General features: G+C 40.1%; 1 protein-coding gene across 2 annotated transcripts; it reads left to right on the forward strand.

Annotated features, from left to right (window-relative positions):
• The first annotated feature begins 777 nt into the window (after positions 1-777).
• Positions 778-13,118, forward strand: LOC111564057 (palmitoyltransferase ZDHHC7-like). 2 transcript variants are annotated; one of them, XM_023263395.2, is made up of 8 exons: positions 778-904; positions 3,834-3,920; positions 4,099-4,407; positions 6,084-6,208; positions 6,318-6,414; positions 7,781-7,862; positions 7,957-8,087; positions 10,437-13,118. In XM_023263395.2, the coding sequence occupies exons 3-8, from the start codon at positions 4,105-4,107 to the stop codon at positions 10,614-10,616; spliced, it is 918 nt and encodes a 305-aa protein (XP_023119163.1). In that variant the 5' UTR covers positions 778-904; positions 3,834-3,920; positions 4,099-4,104; the 3' UTR covers positions 10,617-13,118. The 2 variants fall into 2 exon arrangements, with proteins under 2 accessions (XP_023119163.1, XP_054865358.1); XM_055009383.1 differs by lacking the exons at positions 778-904; positions 3,834-3,920 and having other exon boundaries at positions 4,099-4,236; positions 4,314-4,407.
• The last annotated feature ends 82 nt before the right edge of the window (positions 13,119-13,200 follow it).

The raw sequence follows: 13,200 nt of genomic DNA on the forward strand, positions 1-13,200 counted from the left end.
GTGATAGGCACATCAGGGTAAGAAGAGAGATGGATGAAGTGATGCACTCATCATGGCTAGTGCCTACAAGCATGTTGGGGTTAGGGTTATGATCTGGTTTTGGTCTGGTTCAGCAACGTTATGTTCCCCAAGAATGAGGTCAGCTGACCACCTGAATATACTGAATGACCAGGTCTTTCTATCAATGGAGTTTTTCTTCCCTGATGGCACGAACATGTTCCAAGATGACGATGCCAGGGTTCATGGGGCTCACATTGTGAATGAGTGGATCAGGGAGCATAAGACATCATTTTTTAAGACATGGATTGGCCTCCACAGAGTCCAGACCTCAGCCATGTTGAGAATCTTTGAGATGTGCTGGAGAACACTTTGCGCAGCATAAGATCCTGATGTATAGTAAATGCTGTGACACTGCAGAAGCTTATTGAAACGATATTAGAGTGTGCAACTTTTTTTTGGACGGGCAGTTTAATAAAGGCTAAAAATGCCACAAAAAAACTTTTAAAAAAATCAATAAGGACATATCATGGCAGCATACTGTAAATTAGAAATGCATCAGCATAATACGTCTGTGGATCAGATCAGTGTCTAATCTCAGGTCTGTTATACAGAGCAATAAACCAATCAAAGTCATCATATCGTACCAAAATATGCTGCAGAAAATCTGTTATCAACCCACTGATGACGTATCTATATTAAATAAAATCAAAATAAATGAGGTGAAACATTCCTATTTTAGTGATACATTTGGGGTCAGAGACGGAATTGCTGCTGTCTGAACCCTGCAGGGAAACACTTCCTCCAAAACACAGCAGACAGGAAACTGAACACACTCAGCTGCAGCACGGAAATTTATATGACGACATCTGAGCACGAACTCTCTTCTGCTGTCTGCTGTCTGAGGGTGAGTTATCTTATATAATGTCAAGCAGTTTACGGGGATTTTAAAAATGGCAAAGCCGAACATAAAGGATGTTGGCGTTAAAAAATGCTAAACCTCAGTTCAGTTTCATTAAGTTGTTGCTATTTAATTATATCTCATATCTTTCCGATGGGAACAATAATCAAGCACAAACCGAGTCGTCTCGTAGCGTTGATTACGGCTCTTGCGTTGGTTGGTTTACCTGTTTAGCAAGTGATGGATATTTTAAACAAATAAAATATTGGCTAAAGATGGGTTAAGCTAGCTGTTAGCTTACGTTAGCTAGCACTCATAGAGGCTACAGTTAGCTTCCACAAAAGGACCATTTCACTGCTTCTGTTGTCCCGTCCAGGATGTGGATCTGACACCACAGTACCTGGACCTGTCAGCACCACATGAAGTTAACAGGTTGCTGTGAAGACTGAAACATGGCTTCATATTTGTGAAATTACCTTTTATGCTATACACCTAAACGGGTCTTTCTCTGTGATCCTATCTGGTCCTCACATTGAATACATCTGAATGTTAAAATCACTAAACAGAGCATTTTACTATAGTGTTCCAGGTGCAGTTACCTTAACCTTCAATCTGTCCACTGCTGATCCCAGAGCTGCACTCTGATCTTACAGAGGCTTTATTCCATCATTCCAATTCACTTTGTCAATCATTTTGTTTCTGTTTCTTTTTCAATGAGAACTTTGAAAAATAAAAAGCTAACGTATGTCATTCTAAGGGCTGCACAGTGACTTGGTGGTTAGCACTGTCGCCTTGCAGCTGAAAGTCCCCGGTTTGCGTCCCAGCGTTCCTTTGATCTTTCTGCATGGAGTTTGCATGTTGTCCCTGTACATGTGTGGGGTTTTTTTGGGTACTCCGGCTTCCTCCCACAGTCCAAAAACATCCATCCATCCATCCATTATCTGGATAGGTATAGCCCTGTGATAGACTGGTGACCTGTCCAGGGTGTCCCCTGCCTTCACCCAGTCAGCTGGGATAGACTCCAGCCCCCCGTGATCCTATTGAGGATTAACCAGTGTATAGATGATGGATGGATGTTGATCTAGGGAGACCCTCGTTAAAAGTACCCAGTTTCACTAATGCAGTTTTAATAGGAAGTATTTACTGAGTTCATGTTGTCCACAGGTCCTAATTTGTATTATACAAATTATTCAATCAAGCCTACTCCCAGTAGTTCAGTTCATCCACTAACTAACTAACTTTCTCTGTAAATATTTCTATTTCTTCTCTAAGGAGAAAGTGACTATATCTGTCCACTGTGTGCTGCTCTTTTCTTTGTAGTGCTTTTTTCTATCTGCTGCTGTAACACTGAAAATTTCCCCACTGTGGTATCTATCTATCTATCTATCTATCTATCTGTGTCTGTCTGTCTGTCTGTCTGTCTGTCTGTCTGTCTGTCTGTCTGTCTGTCTGTCTGTCTATCTATCTATCTATCTATCTATCGGATACGACCGAAACAGTCATTTGTTTGACTGACAGGCAGTCAGTGCATGATCAAATGAGGGGGAAAACACAAATGTATTTGTGAGGCTGCATAGTAAGGCGGTGAGAAGGAGAAATGTGAAAGGAGAAAGTTTTGAGAAAATTTCTCAGAGAGTTTGGCTGTCATAAGTCACAGTATCTCTAGTATTGCTTGTACAACAGCAGGGTTGGATGTTTAGGCAAAAATGGCCAGCAGATATTTTTTTTGAACAAATTACTTTTTGCCCTTGCTGAAGATTTTGAGACATAAATACAACACAAAGGATTTTTACTTGAAATTACTGGAAGCACTATGATTTCACACTCAAAGGACAGTAAATACGCTTTTTAAATATTAATGTGGATTGTTTTTTGGGTTACAAACTGCAATTTGTTTTTTGTTTATGCAACATATGCAAATTCACTGTGATTTTACTAAAATAATTATATTTTTTTCTGTTTACATTAATTACATATCTAATAATATTTATTTGCAGGTGGGGGGAAAAAGATAATATTTTACTATGGTGTATGTTTCTTATTGCATTTTATTCCTGGGGGTCCAGTTGGCAGTCCCTGTCTAGTAAATATGTTGGTAGGATGAGAGTTACACTACAACACAATTTGCTATTTTAATACAGTGGTTCCCAACTACATGGTCACCAGAAAAATGTGAGGTGTCATGTAATGAATAATGAAAGAGTAAGGCAGAAGAATTTTTTTTTTTTGCAGCACAAATGAGTATTACATGTTTTTCAGTTTTATCTAAACTGTGATTTTGTAGCAGTATTTTTGGATAATGTGACCTCAAACTGTTATTTAAATAAAATTTGAGCCATTACATTTAAAGAGGAAATAGATATGAAGAAGACAAAAATGTTTCAAACCACTTGCTGTATCATATTTCATTTAATTGTGGAGAAGAAGTATGATGTAGCATAAAATAGAAATGCTCCAGTGAAGCTTTACAAAATTGCACATGCATACACTACTGTTCAAAAGTTTGAGGTCACCCAGACAATTTTATGTTTTCCATGAAAACTCACACTTTTATTCATGTGCCAACATAATTGCACAAGGGTTTTCTAATCATCATTTAGCCGTTCAACACCATTAGCTAACACAATGTAGCATTAGAACACAGGAGTGATGGTTGCTGGAAATGTTCCTCTGTACTCCTATGTAGATATTCCATTAAAAATCAGCTGTTTCCAGCTAGAATAGTCATTTACCACATTAACAATGTCTAGACTGTATTTCTGATTCATTTTATGTCATTGAAAAAACTGCTTTCCTTTCAAAAATAAGGACATTTCTACGTGACCCCAAACTTTTGAACGGTAGTGTAAGAGAATGTTGTTGGTTCTGTCCAACTGCTGCTCAAAGTCCTTTTTTTCTTTGATATCCTTACAGTTTTTATTTGTGTTGTCTATAGCAATGTGTACCGGAGAGAAAACAACTTGTGATGGTGTAGCGGGAAGAGGAGCGATAATGCTGTGAAGTAGAGGCCTTTTCAGGTGAAGTAAGTATGCTTTGTACTGTGCTAGATTTGCTTCAGGACTTTTCCTATGTTTCAAATTCTCTGGCACTCTTACATACTGGTTACTGGCACCTGAGATACAAAAATCTGTCTTTGGTTTCTGGAAAGCCTTTTTCTAGAAGCTCACTGTAATCCACTGTCTTCTCCTTCCCTCCATCAGGGCAGAATGTCCTCAGGCCATCGTCTGAGGGATGTGGAACAGCAACGGCCACTGCTGGATGGGGAGGAGGGCGTAGTGGGCAGAAGTTCCAGCAGTGAAGCCAAGCAGCTCTGGTTCATTCAGGACTGCTGTGGCATGGTGTGTGCCTTCATCACCTGGTTTCTGGTCTTCTTTGCTGATTTTGTGGTCACCTTTGTCATGCTGCTGCCTTCCAGAAGCTTCTGGTACGCTGTGGTCAACGGGGTGGTCTTCAACAGCCTGGCTGTGCTAGCGCTGGCCTCCCACCTCCGCACCATGCTGACTGACCCGGTGAGGAGGCTGAGGGTTCAGGGTGAGACTGTTGGGTGGTGGGTTATGCTGACTAACTGAGGAACGCATCTCCCAGGGCACAGTGCAACACCCGGTCACTGTACAGTATGCATACTACAGTCGTCTTGTAGCGCAGCAAGGGTTTGGTCACATTTGGACCCTTTACTTAGTAACTAGCTTTGTAAGATCAAGATGAGGTGTCCTGATCAGGCTTTGATTAAAGGTTATATCGGACACTGAAAAAACAGCTGTAGCCTTCTACTTTTGACACATGTAATGTATTACTCCGCCAAGGAATGCGGCGGAGTTATGTGACAATCGGCGTATGTTTATATGTCTGTCTGTTTGTCTGTCTGTTAGCAACATTACTCAAAAACAGACTAACATATTAGGGTGAAATTTTCAGGGACGGTCAGAAATGACACAAGGACCAACTGATTCGATTTTGGCAGTGATGTGGCTCAAAGTCTGGGTCCACGGATTTGTTACAGATTTCTATATCATTGCGAGATAGCGGCACAGCGTCACTGTAACTATGACTACAAGTGAATGTTACGTCAGCTGCCTGCTGACGATCACATGATCATTGCAGACTTGTCAGGACTTATCCGTCGGAAATGATACAACGAACACTTGATAAAATTGTGGAGGTGTTTCCAGGCCCCATCAATTCCCACCGCTCGCTACATATTTAGGTCACGCGATTCGGTATCCATACATAATGTACACATGCATAACACACACCTGTGTTCAGCACAAGGTCATTTTGTTTGTGGGTGCATCTATATTAAATGGCCACATTCTATGTTGCCGTGATTTCTGATCATCAGTAAATAATAAACAAATGCTGCATTTCTTTAAAAAAAAAAAAAAAAAAAATACTGCATTTCTGACAATGCCATATGGGGGAATGGACAGCCTTGGCAGAGTGCTGCGCTCTCTGAGTACTTTTCTTTCTCTACTTGACAAAATACTGAAGACTGATGAGCTAAACATTATGGACATGATTAAGTTTAATGAGTTTAGATGGAAGAATGTGACTCCTGAATGTGACTCCTGAAACTGACACAGTCGACTAGAGAGAAGACATCTCACTGTGTTTAGGTTACTGAGATACAGAAACACTCAGTGCTACAGCAGTGTTATATGCTTCCTTTACCTCAAACAATCTTTGGCAGAGTTCATTCTGCAGATGGCACTGACATCCAACAATAGACCATTTTTATTTTTTGCTTGACATCAAGCCACAAATACAGCTACTTGACCCCTACACTGCTCCCTAGGATTGACTAGAGGCTTCTTTCCTTCGCACCCATCTCTAACACCCCAATGTTAGCCCAGTGGAGCACATAACTCTACCACCAACAAGACTGGCGAACCATCACATACTGCAGAACTTTATAGAACTTCAACCAGCTCTGTGTTTAAGGAAGAAACTTTGTCTAAATAGTCTGTTTCATTTTCAAAGAGGTTCGCTGTAAAGCAGTTTTGATAATGATGGTTTCCCCAGAATCTACATTACAGCAGAGAGACTGCTCCCCACTGCTGGAGATAAACAGCATCACAGCCGAGCACGCCAGTCCTTTTGATTTAACTGATTTAGAGGTCCGCCTAAACCATCAGATGTTTCTTATCCTGTCTTTCCACCCTCTGAGTTGTCTCCTTCATCTCCTCAGGGAGCCGTTCCTAAAGGAAATGCCACTAAAACACACCTGGAGAGTCTGCAGCTGAAGCCAGGCGAGGTAATCTACAAATGTCCAAAGTGCTGCAGCATCAAACCAGAGAGGGCTCATCACTGCAGGTCAGGCCAATTCATACAACCTGGGCTCTAGGGTAAAGTCAGTATTTCCTCCAGGATTTCTAAATGTGCCCAGAAAGTAAGTCATGTTCTGTCTGCTCTTCTTCGACAGTATCTGTAAGCGCTGCATCCGAAAGATGGACCACCACTGCCCCTGGGTCAACAACTGTGTTGGGGAGAAAAACCAGCGCTTCTTTGTCCTCTTCACTGTAAGTCCATTGTCTCTGTCCACTTATGACCTAATCCAGAGTTAGGTTTTCACAGGACAACTAAAGATATTTTGTAAAAGTAGCAACATATAACAGTCAATGTTCACATTAACTGTAGGTTAAAGGCTCAGGTCAACGTGAAAACAAGCTTGAAGTCAGATCAAATAAATTACAAGCAGTGTTGCAGCAATGAGTGTCAGAATGTCAGAGGTGAAGCAGCTAAAACGAGATAATAAACTCTTAACAACAGGACAGAAGATAAAGGAAGAGTTAGGAGAGTGGGTGACATTATTTAATTGCATCATAACAATCTTTGCCTCTTTCATTGTTTTAATGTTCATTCCTGACTCCAGGGAACCAGACAGCTTCCATCTGCTGATGGAGAGAGCAACAATGGTACACTTGTATGTGAAGATTGTGTTCAGTGTTTGAGAGTTTAGAAGTGGTAACTAGTAAGTGGTTACTTTTACAGATCCACAATGTTGTTTGTCAAAGAGTCAAATGCTTACTGCATGAAATCACCCCGTCAGTGAATCAGTAATGAAAGAATTTGATGGCTAAACCTATTAATCTATCACACAAGAAGATTTGTTAGTGACAGCAAGTGGGCAAAATTTCTTTTAGTATCAGCCAGCTGTTGTTTACAGTATAGCATCTAAACCTACTCTCATTCTCCACCTTAAACATCAGCCATCTGACACGACAACAGGCTAAAACTGCTGAAAAATACTGAATATAATATGAACCCCTCATCTTCAACATCTGTTTTTTAAACCAAGACTTTTTCAGGACATTAAACACTCATCATTTGGGTTTTTCCTGAGATGCCATAAAACCAAGGACAAGAGAGTCCACATTACTGAAGCTTATTCTGTGGCAAAGGGTAAAACATTAATTGTAGTGATGTGTAAAACCCACTTTTAGATGAATTGTCTATCAGTCACACACTTACTTTCCCTCCTGCCAGACTCGTAAAGTGCTCAGAATCACAGGTAGACAGTTAGCGTTAAGATGCCATTCATTCATCTGTCCTATTTTCCCAAAAATCTTGTCTTATGCCTTATACAGTACAGTACATCTAAAATATGCTGTAATTCCTACACTGTTCACCCGATTTGGATGTAAATACCCTCAAATTAAAGCTGAAAGTCTGCACTTCAAACACATCTTGATTGTTTCATTTCAACTCCACTGTGGTAGTGTACAGAGCTGAAATGCTGAAAATGGTGTCAGTGTCCAAATATTTACCGGTATAGACCTGACTGTATGCCAGTTGATATGTTAAATCCTATTAGACCCCTCAGACCCTGAGATGCTAAAACATCAGCGGAGTGAAGACGTCTGTTGCACTTTCCTTTGTTCACAGATGTATATTGCTATCATCTCCAGTCACGCCCTGGCTCTCTGTGGATACCAGTTCATCACTTGCATCAGAGTCCAGTGGACAGGTGAGTCTTAAACACACAACTCCATTCTGCTGCTTTAACCTTTGTGTTGTATTTTGACGTGGAGTCAGTATAACTGTAATTTTTTTGTTTCCAGAGTGCAGTGATTTCTCTCCTCCAGTGACGATGATGCTGATGATTTTCCTCTGTATGGAAAGCCTCCTATTCCTCACCTTCACAGCTGTTATGTTCAGCACTCAGCTCCACTCCATCTGCAACGATGAGATGGTGAGGATGAAACTCATGCTCTAAACACTCTCCTGTATCATTAATAACAGATAAGAGTAAGCTTCTCATGAATAAGGCTATGTGTTGGGTGTATAAATAAATATTGTCATGTGAAAGTTACTTTGAAGATGTTGCAGCTAAACTAGCCTTGCTTAGCCAGCTTATTCTGTAGAACATTATGACGTGGCTACACCACACTATCATTCCGCTTTAGGCGGAAAAAATGCTCTGGCTTGTTTGTATTTCTTTAAACAAATCACAGTCATCATGGGTGAGACTAAACAAATGATGTGACTTCAGTGTTCCCTCAGAACAGTGTTGGGTGGAATTCTTTTAGTGAGTCATTTGTATGCAGGGAGACCAGCACTGTGGTTAAAATGGATAATCCACTGAAAAAAACCAGCAGAGCTGCCAGACTGCACAATCCAAATCCTTTGCAAAGCTTTCAAGTTCAGTTTCATTTTTAGTGTGCTAGGTTGCTGCTCAGACATTGCTGTTTTTGTCTCCTGGGACAGAGAAAATGGTAACATACAGGTATTAAAAAAGGGAGAATGCCATCTGGCTTATACTTGTTTTACTCTTAATATAAGCAAAACAGTTTCAGCACAAACTTTGTCTACATACACTACCAGTCAAAAGTTTGGGCACACCTTCTCATTCAATGTTTTTTCTTTATTTTCATGGCTATTTACATTGTAGATTCTCACTGAAGGCTTCAAAACTATGAACACATATGGAATTATGTAGTAAACAAAAAAGTATGAAATAAGTCAAAACATGTTTTATATTTTGCATTCTTTAAAATAGCCACCCTTTGCTTTGATTACTGCTTTGCACACTCTTGTCATTCTCTCCGTGAGCTTCATGAGGTAGTCACCTGAAATGGTTTTCCAACAGTCTTGAAGGAGTTCCCAGAGATGCTGAGCACTTGTTGGCCCTTTTGCCTTCACTCTGTGGTCCATCTCATCCCAAACCATCTGGATTGGGTTTAGATCAGGTGACTGTGGAGGCCAGATCATCTGACACAGCACTCCATCACTCTCCTTGGTCAAATAGCCCCTACACAGCCTGGAGGTGTGTTTGAGGTCATTGTCCAGTTGAAAAATAAATGATGGTCCAACTAAACACAAACTGGATGGGATGTCATGTCACTGCAGGATGCTGTGGTAGCCATGCTGGTTCAGTGTTCCTTCAATTTTTAATAAATCCCCAACAGTGTCACCAGCAAAACACCACCACACCATCACACCTCCTCCTCCATGCTTCACAGTAGGAACCATGCATGTAGAGACCATCTGTTTACCTTTTCTGCATCGCACAAAGACACAGCGGATGGAACCAAAGATCTCAAATTTGGACTCATCAGACCAAAGCACAGATTTCCACTGGTCTAATGTCCATTCCTTGTGTTTCTTGGTCCAAGCTAATCTCTTCTGCTTGTTGCTTTTCCTTAATAGTGGTTTCTTAGCAGCTATTTGACCATAAAGGCCTGATTGGCACAGTCTCCTCTGAACAGTTGATGCAGAGATGTGTCTGCTACTAGAACTCTGTGTGGCATTTATCTGGGCTCTAATCTGAGGTGCTGTTAACTTTAGATTTCTGAGGCTGGTGACTCAGATGAACTTATCCTCAGCAGCAGAGGTAACACTTGGTGTTTCTTTCCTGAGGTGGTCCTCGTGAATCAGTTTTGTTGTAGCGCTTGATGGTTTTTGTGACTGCAGTTGCAGATACATTCAAAATTTTTGCAGTTTTCTTTACTTAGCTGATTGGTTCTTGCCATAATATGGATTCTAACAATTGTCAAATAGGGCTGTCAACTGTGTACCAACTTGACTTCTGCACAACACAACTGATGGTCCCAACCCCATTAAGAAGGCAAGAAATTCCACAAATTAACCTTGACAAGGTACACCTGTGAAGTGAAAACCATTTCAGGTGACTACCTCATGAAGCTCATTGAGAGAAGACCAAGAGTGTGCAAAGCAGTAATCAAAGCAAAAGGAGGCTATTTTGAAGAATAAATAAAATATAAAACATGTTTTGACTTATTTCACATTTTTTTGTTTGCTACATAATACCATATTTCTTGCTTCGTAGTTTTGATGTCCTCAGTATGTATCTACAATGTAGAAAATAGTAAAAATAAAGAAAAAACATTGAAGGTATGTCCAGACTTTTGACTGGTGGTGTATGTGTAGCAAGTTTGTGCATCTGTGTGGAGTAAGATTGTTTATCTGTATATAATAAGGTGTTTATGCGTGTAATAAAGTTGTGTGTCAGTTTATGAAGTGGTTGCATGTTTTTACAGAGCTTACGTGCCTGTTTCTAACGAGGTTGTGTGTCTGTCAGAAAATTGAGCGTCTGAAGAATGAGAAACCAACATGGGAGCGTCAGACTCGCTGGGCGGGGCTGAGGTCGGTGTTTGGAGGTCATCCATCACTGCTCTGGATCAGCCCCTTCGCTGGTCTCAGACTACCAACGATTCTCCCCAAACACACCTGGAAGAGCGGCCCAGAGTTCTCTGTCTGATACACCAACGCCTGCAAATCAAACCATCAAACCTTGGTGGCTGTGTGGGGCCTGCATGGGAGTCCAGCAGGGTTTGTGGAGTGCTTGTTTCCTCAGCAACTTCTTTTTACCTGGAGACTGTTCCTCTCAAAGGCTAAAACTCTGACCTTGCTGTGGGGGAGCAAAAACTGATCTTGGACTGATGCTGCTGAATGTGCAGAAAATGTATTTCATGTTTGTATGACAGCAGTCAGATTGTGAATGTTTTTTAATTTGCTCCTTAAGATGCTGGATCTTCTTAGAGCAGTTACTAACAATCGTGAAGTTGGACCATTTCTCTGGAAAATATTGTTGAATGTCAAAGTTCTGTGCTGTGTACATTAACTCAACTGATGGTCAATGAGATGAAACGATAAACAAAATATTACGAGGATTTTTCTTTTCTGTTGGTTTTAAATGCTATGACAAACACGTTTAAGCAGTCACACTAGAAATACACCGTTGTTTCACTTTTCTTATAAACAGAATCTTAAATTGTTGCTTGGTAACCTCTATCAGTCAGTTTAACACCAACGGATTTTATTTCTCTGAGTTCCACACTTTTCCTTAATATCAACCTTCTGTGTTCCACAGAAAATACAATACATTGGACCTCATGTAAGACAGCTCCTATTCTATACTTCTCTGAGTTTTTTTCTCAGGTTTGTTTGTAGCAGGGGCTGCACAGTGACTTGGTGGTTAGCACTTTCACCTTGCCTTCACCCTAAGTCAGCTGGGATGGACTTCTGCTAACAGAAATCACACTTATTGATGGTGAAGCCAAAATGACAATATGCAGTATTTGCTACAAATAGAATAAATGTAAGGAAAAATATTTGATTGCCAGCTATGATGCACACTCATGTTGATTATTTTTCAGTGTTACTGTCCCCAACTGATCAATTTTTCTATCCCTAGAGCCAGATGGAAAGTGGCCACTTTGGTCCAGATGGCTCAACAGCTATTGGACGGATTTGGTTCACACATTTATGCTCCTCTTGCAATAGCCTTGATGATACTGTGATTTTCTGTGTGGCATAATTCATCCAAACCTTCCTAACTACAAGGAAAAAGACCAGAAATATGTTTTCATTCATTCATTGGTAAGCAGTGCATTTAAGAATGTCAGGCTGACCTGTGGACCTGTGGAAGCAATGTATTTCATGTTTCAGGGCATATGTTACCATGGTAACATCACACCCATGTATTAGCATGCTGCCATTAGTACTGACTTCAAAGGACCACTGTGCTTGAGTACAACAATGTAAGAGCTGCAAACGTGATTCATTTATTTATTTAATTTTAATTGATTTCATGAACATACACTACCATTCAAAAGTTTGGGGTCACTTAGAAATGTCCTCATTTTTGAAAGAAAAGCATTTTTTTTTTCAATGAAGATAAGATTAAATGAATCAGAAATACAGTCCAGACATTATGTGGTAAATGACTATTCTAGCTGGGAACGGCTGATTTTTAATGGAATATCTCCATAGGGGTACAGAGGAACATTTCCAGCAACCATCACTCCTGTGTTCTAATGCTACATTGTGTTAGCTAATGGTGTTGAAAGGCTAATTGATGATTGATGAAACCCTTGTGAAATTATGTTAGCACATGGATGAAGGTGTGAGTTTTCATGGAAAACACGCAACTGTCTGGGTGACCCCAAACTTTTGAACGGTAGTGTATCTAAGCTTTAGTTCGTTTTCATTTGTAACTCTTCAGTCACATAAATGTGTAACCCTCTGTACCAACAAGCAGACTCATGACTCATATTGTAGCCCAGGACCACTCCTGTATGGTAAAATGTAGCCACTCAGTGTGTAGAAATCAAAAGTGCATTGTCATTGTGTGTTTAGTATTTGTGGTATGTTTGAGCTGTATACAGTACAGTGGTACAACATATGTTTGGTTTAGTACTATCTGTTTCAAACCAGAGTGACCCTCAAGACTGGATGGTTTTCTCTCACGTCTTTGAACACTGAAACTGACCTCAAAACCACACAGGACCAAAAGTCGATTTTAGTGTTCTTCTATCATTTCATGATGCTTCTTCTCTTGCTCATGAGAGTCTACTTTTATTTCACTAAGTTGTCCTTCACAAACATTTAATTGACTGTCTCTCCCATAATGTTTACCTCTGCAAAAGAAATATGGTCATAGAAAAACTCTTTAATAGTCTTAAATAGTTTAACATAATCCACTGGTATATCTGATGATTTGAAGCTTTTCATAATGGACATATTTTTCTACCACTACCAAAATAAGTACAGCAACTTAGTTTGTGTTTAATTTAGGCAAGTACTGAAACCATGTAAAACATTTTGCATTGGAAACAATTTCAACGAGTCTGCCTTGCCGGTGAATGTATCTATGTTTGAGTGATTGTTTTTATCAGATTAGAGTCTTTGATACATTGAATCTTTTTTCTTACTCTTCGCACATTTAATAAACCAAGTTCATCTCTACCTCTTGAAAACATCTCAGTTTCCTGCTACTTTATGCGTACAAATTATTTTTTGCTACTTGACTGATGCTCACCAAACCACGAGAGTCCAACAAC

This window comes from Amphiprion ocellaris, chromosome 3 (genome assembly GCF_022539595.1).
Source record: "Amphiprion ocellaris isolate individual 3 ecotype Okinawa chromosome 3, ASM2253959v1, whole genome shotgun sequence".
Classification (NCBI taxonomy): domain Eukaryota; kingdom Metazoa; phylum Chordata; class Actinopteri; family Pomacentridae; genus Amphiprion; species Amphiprion ocellaris.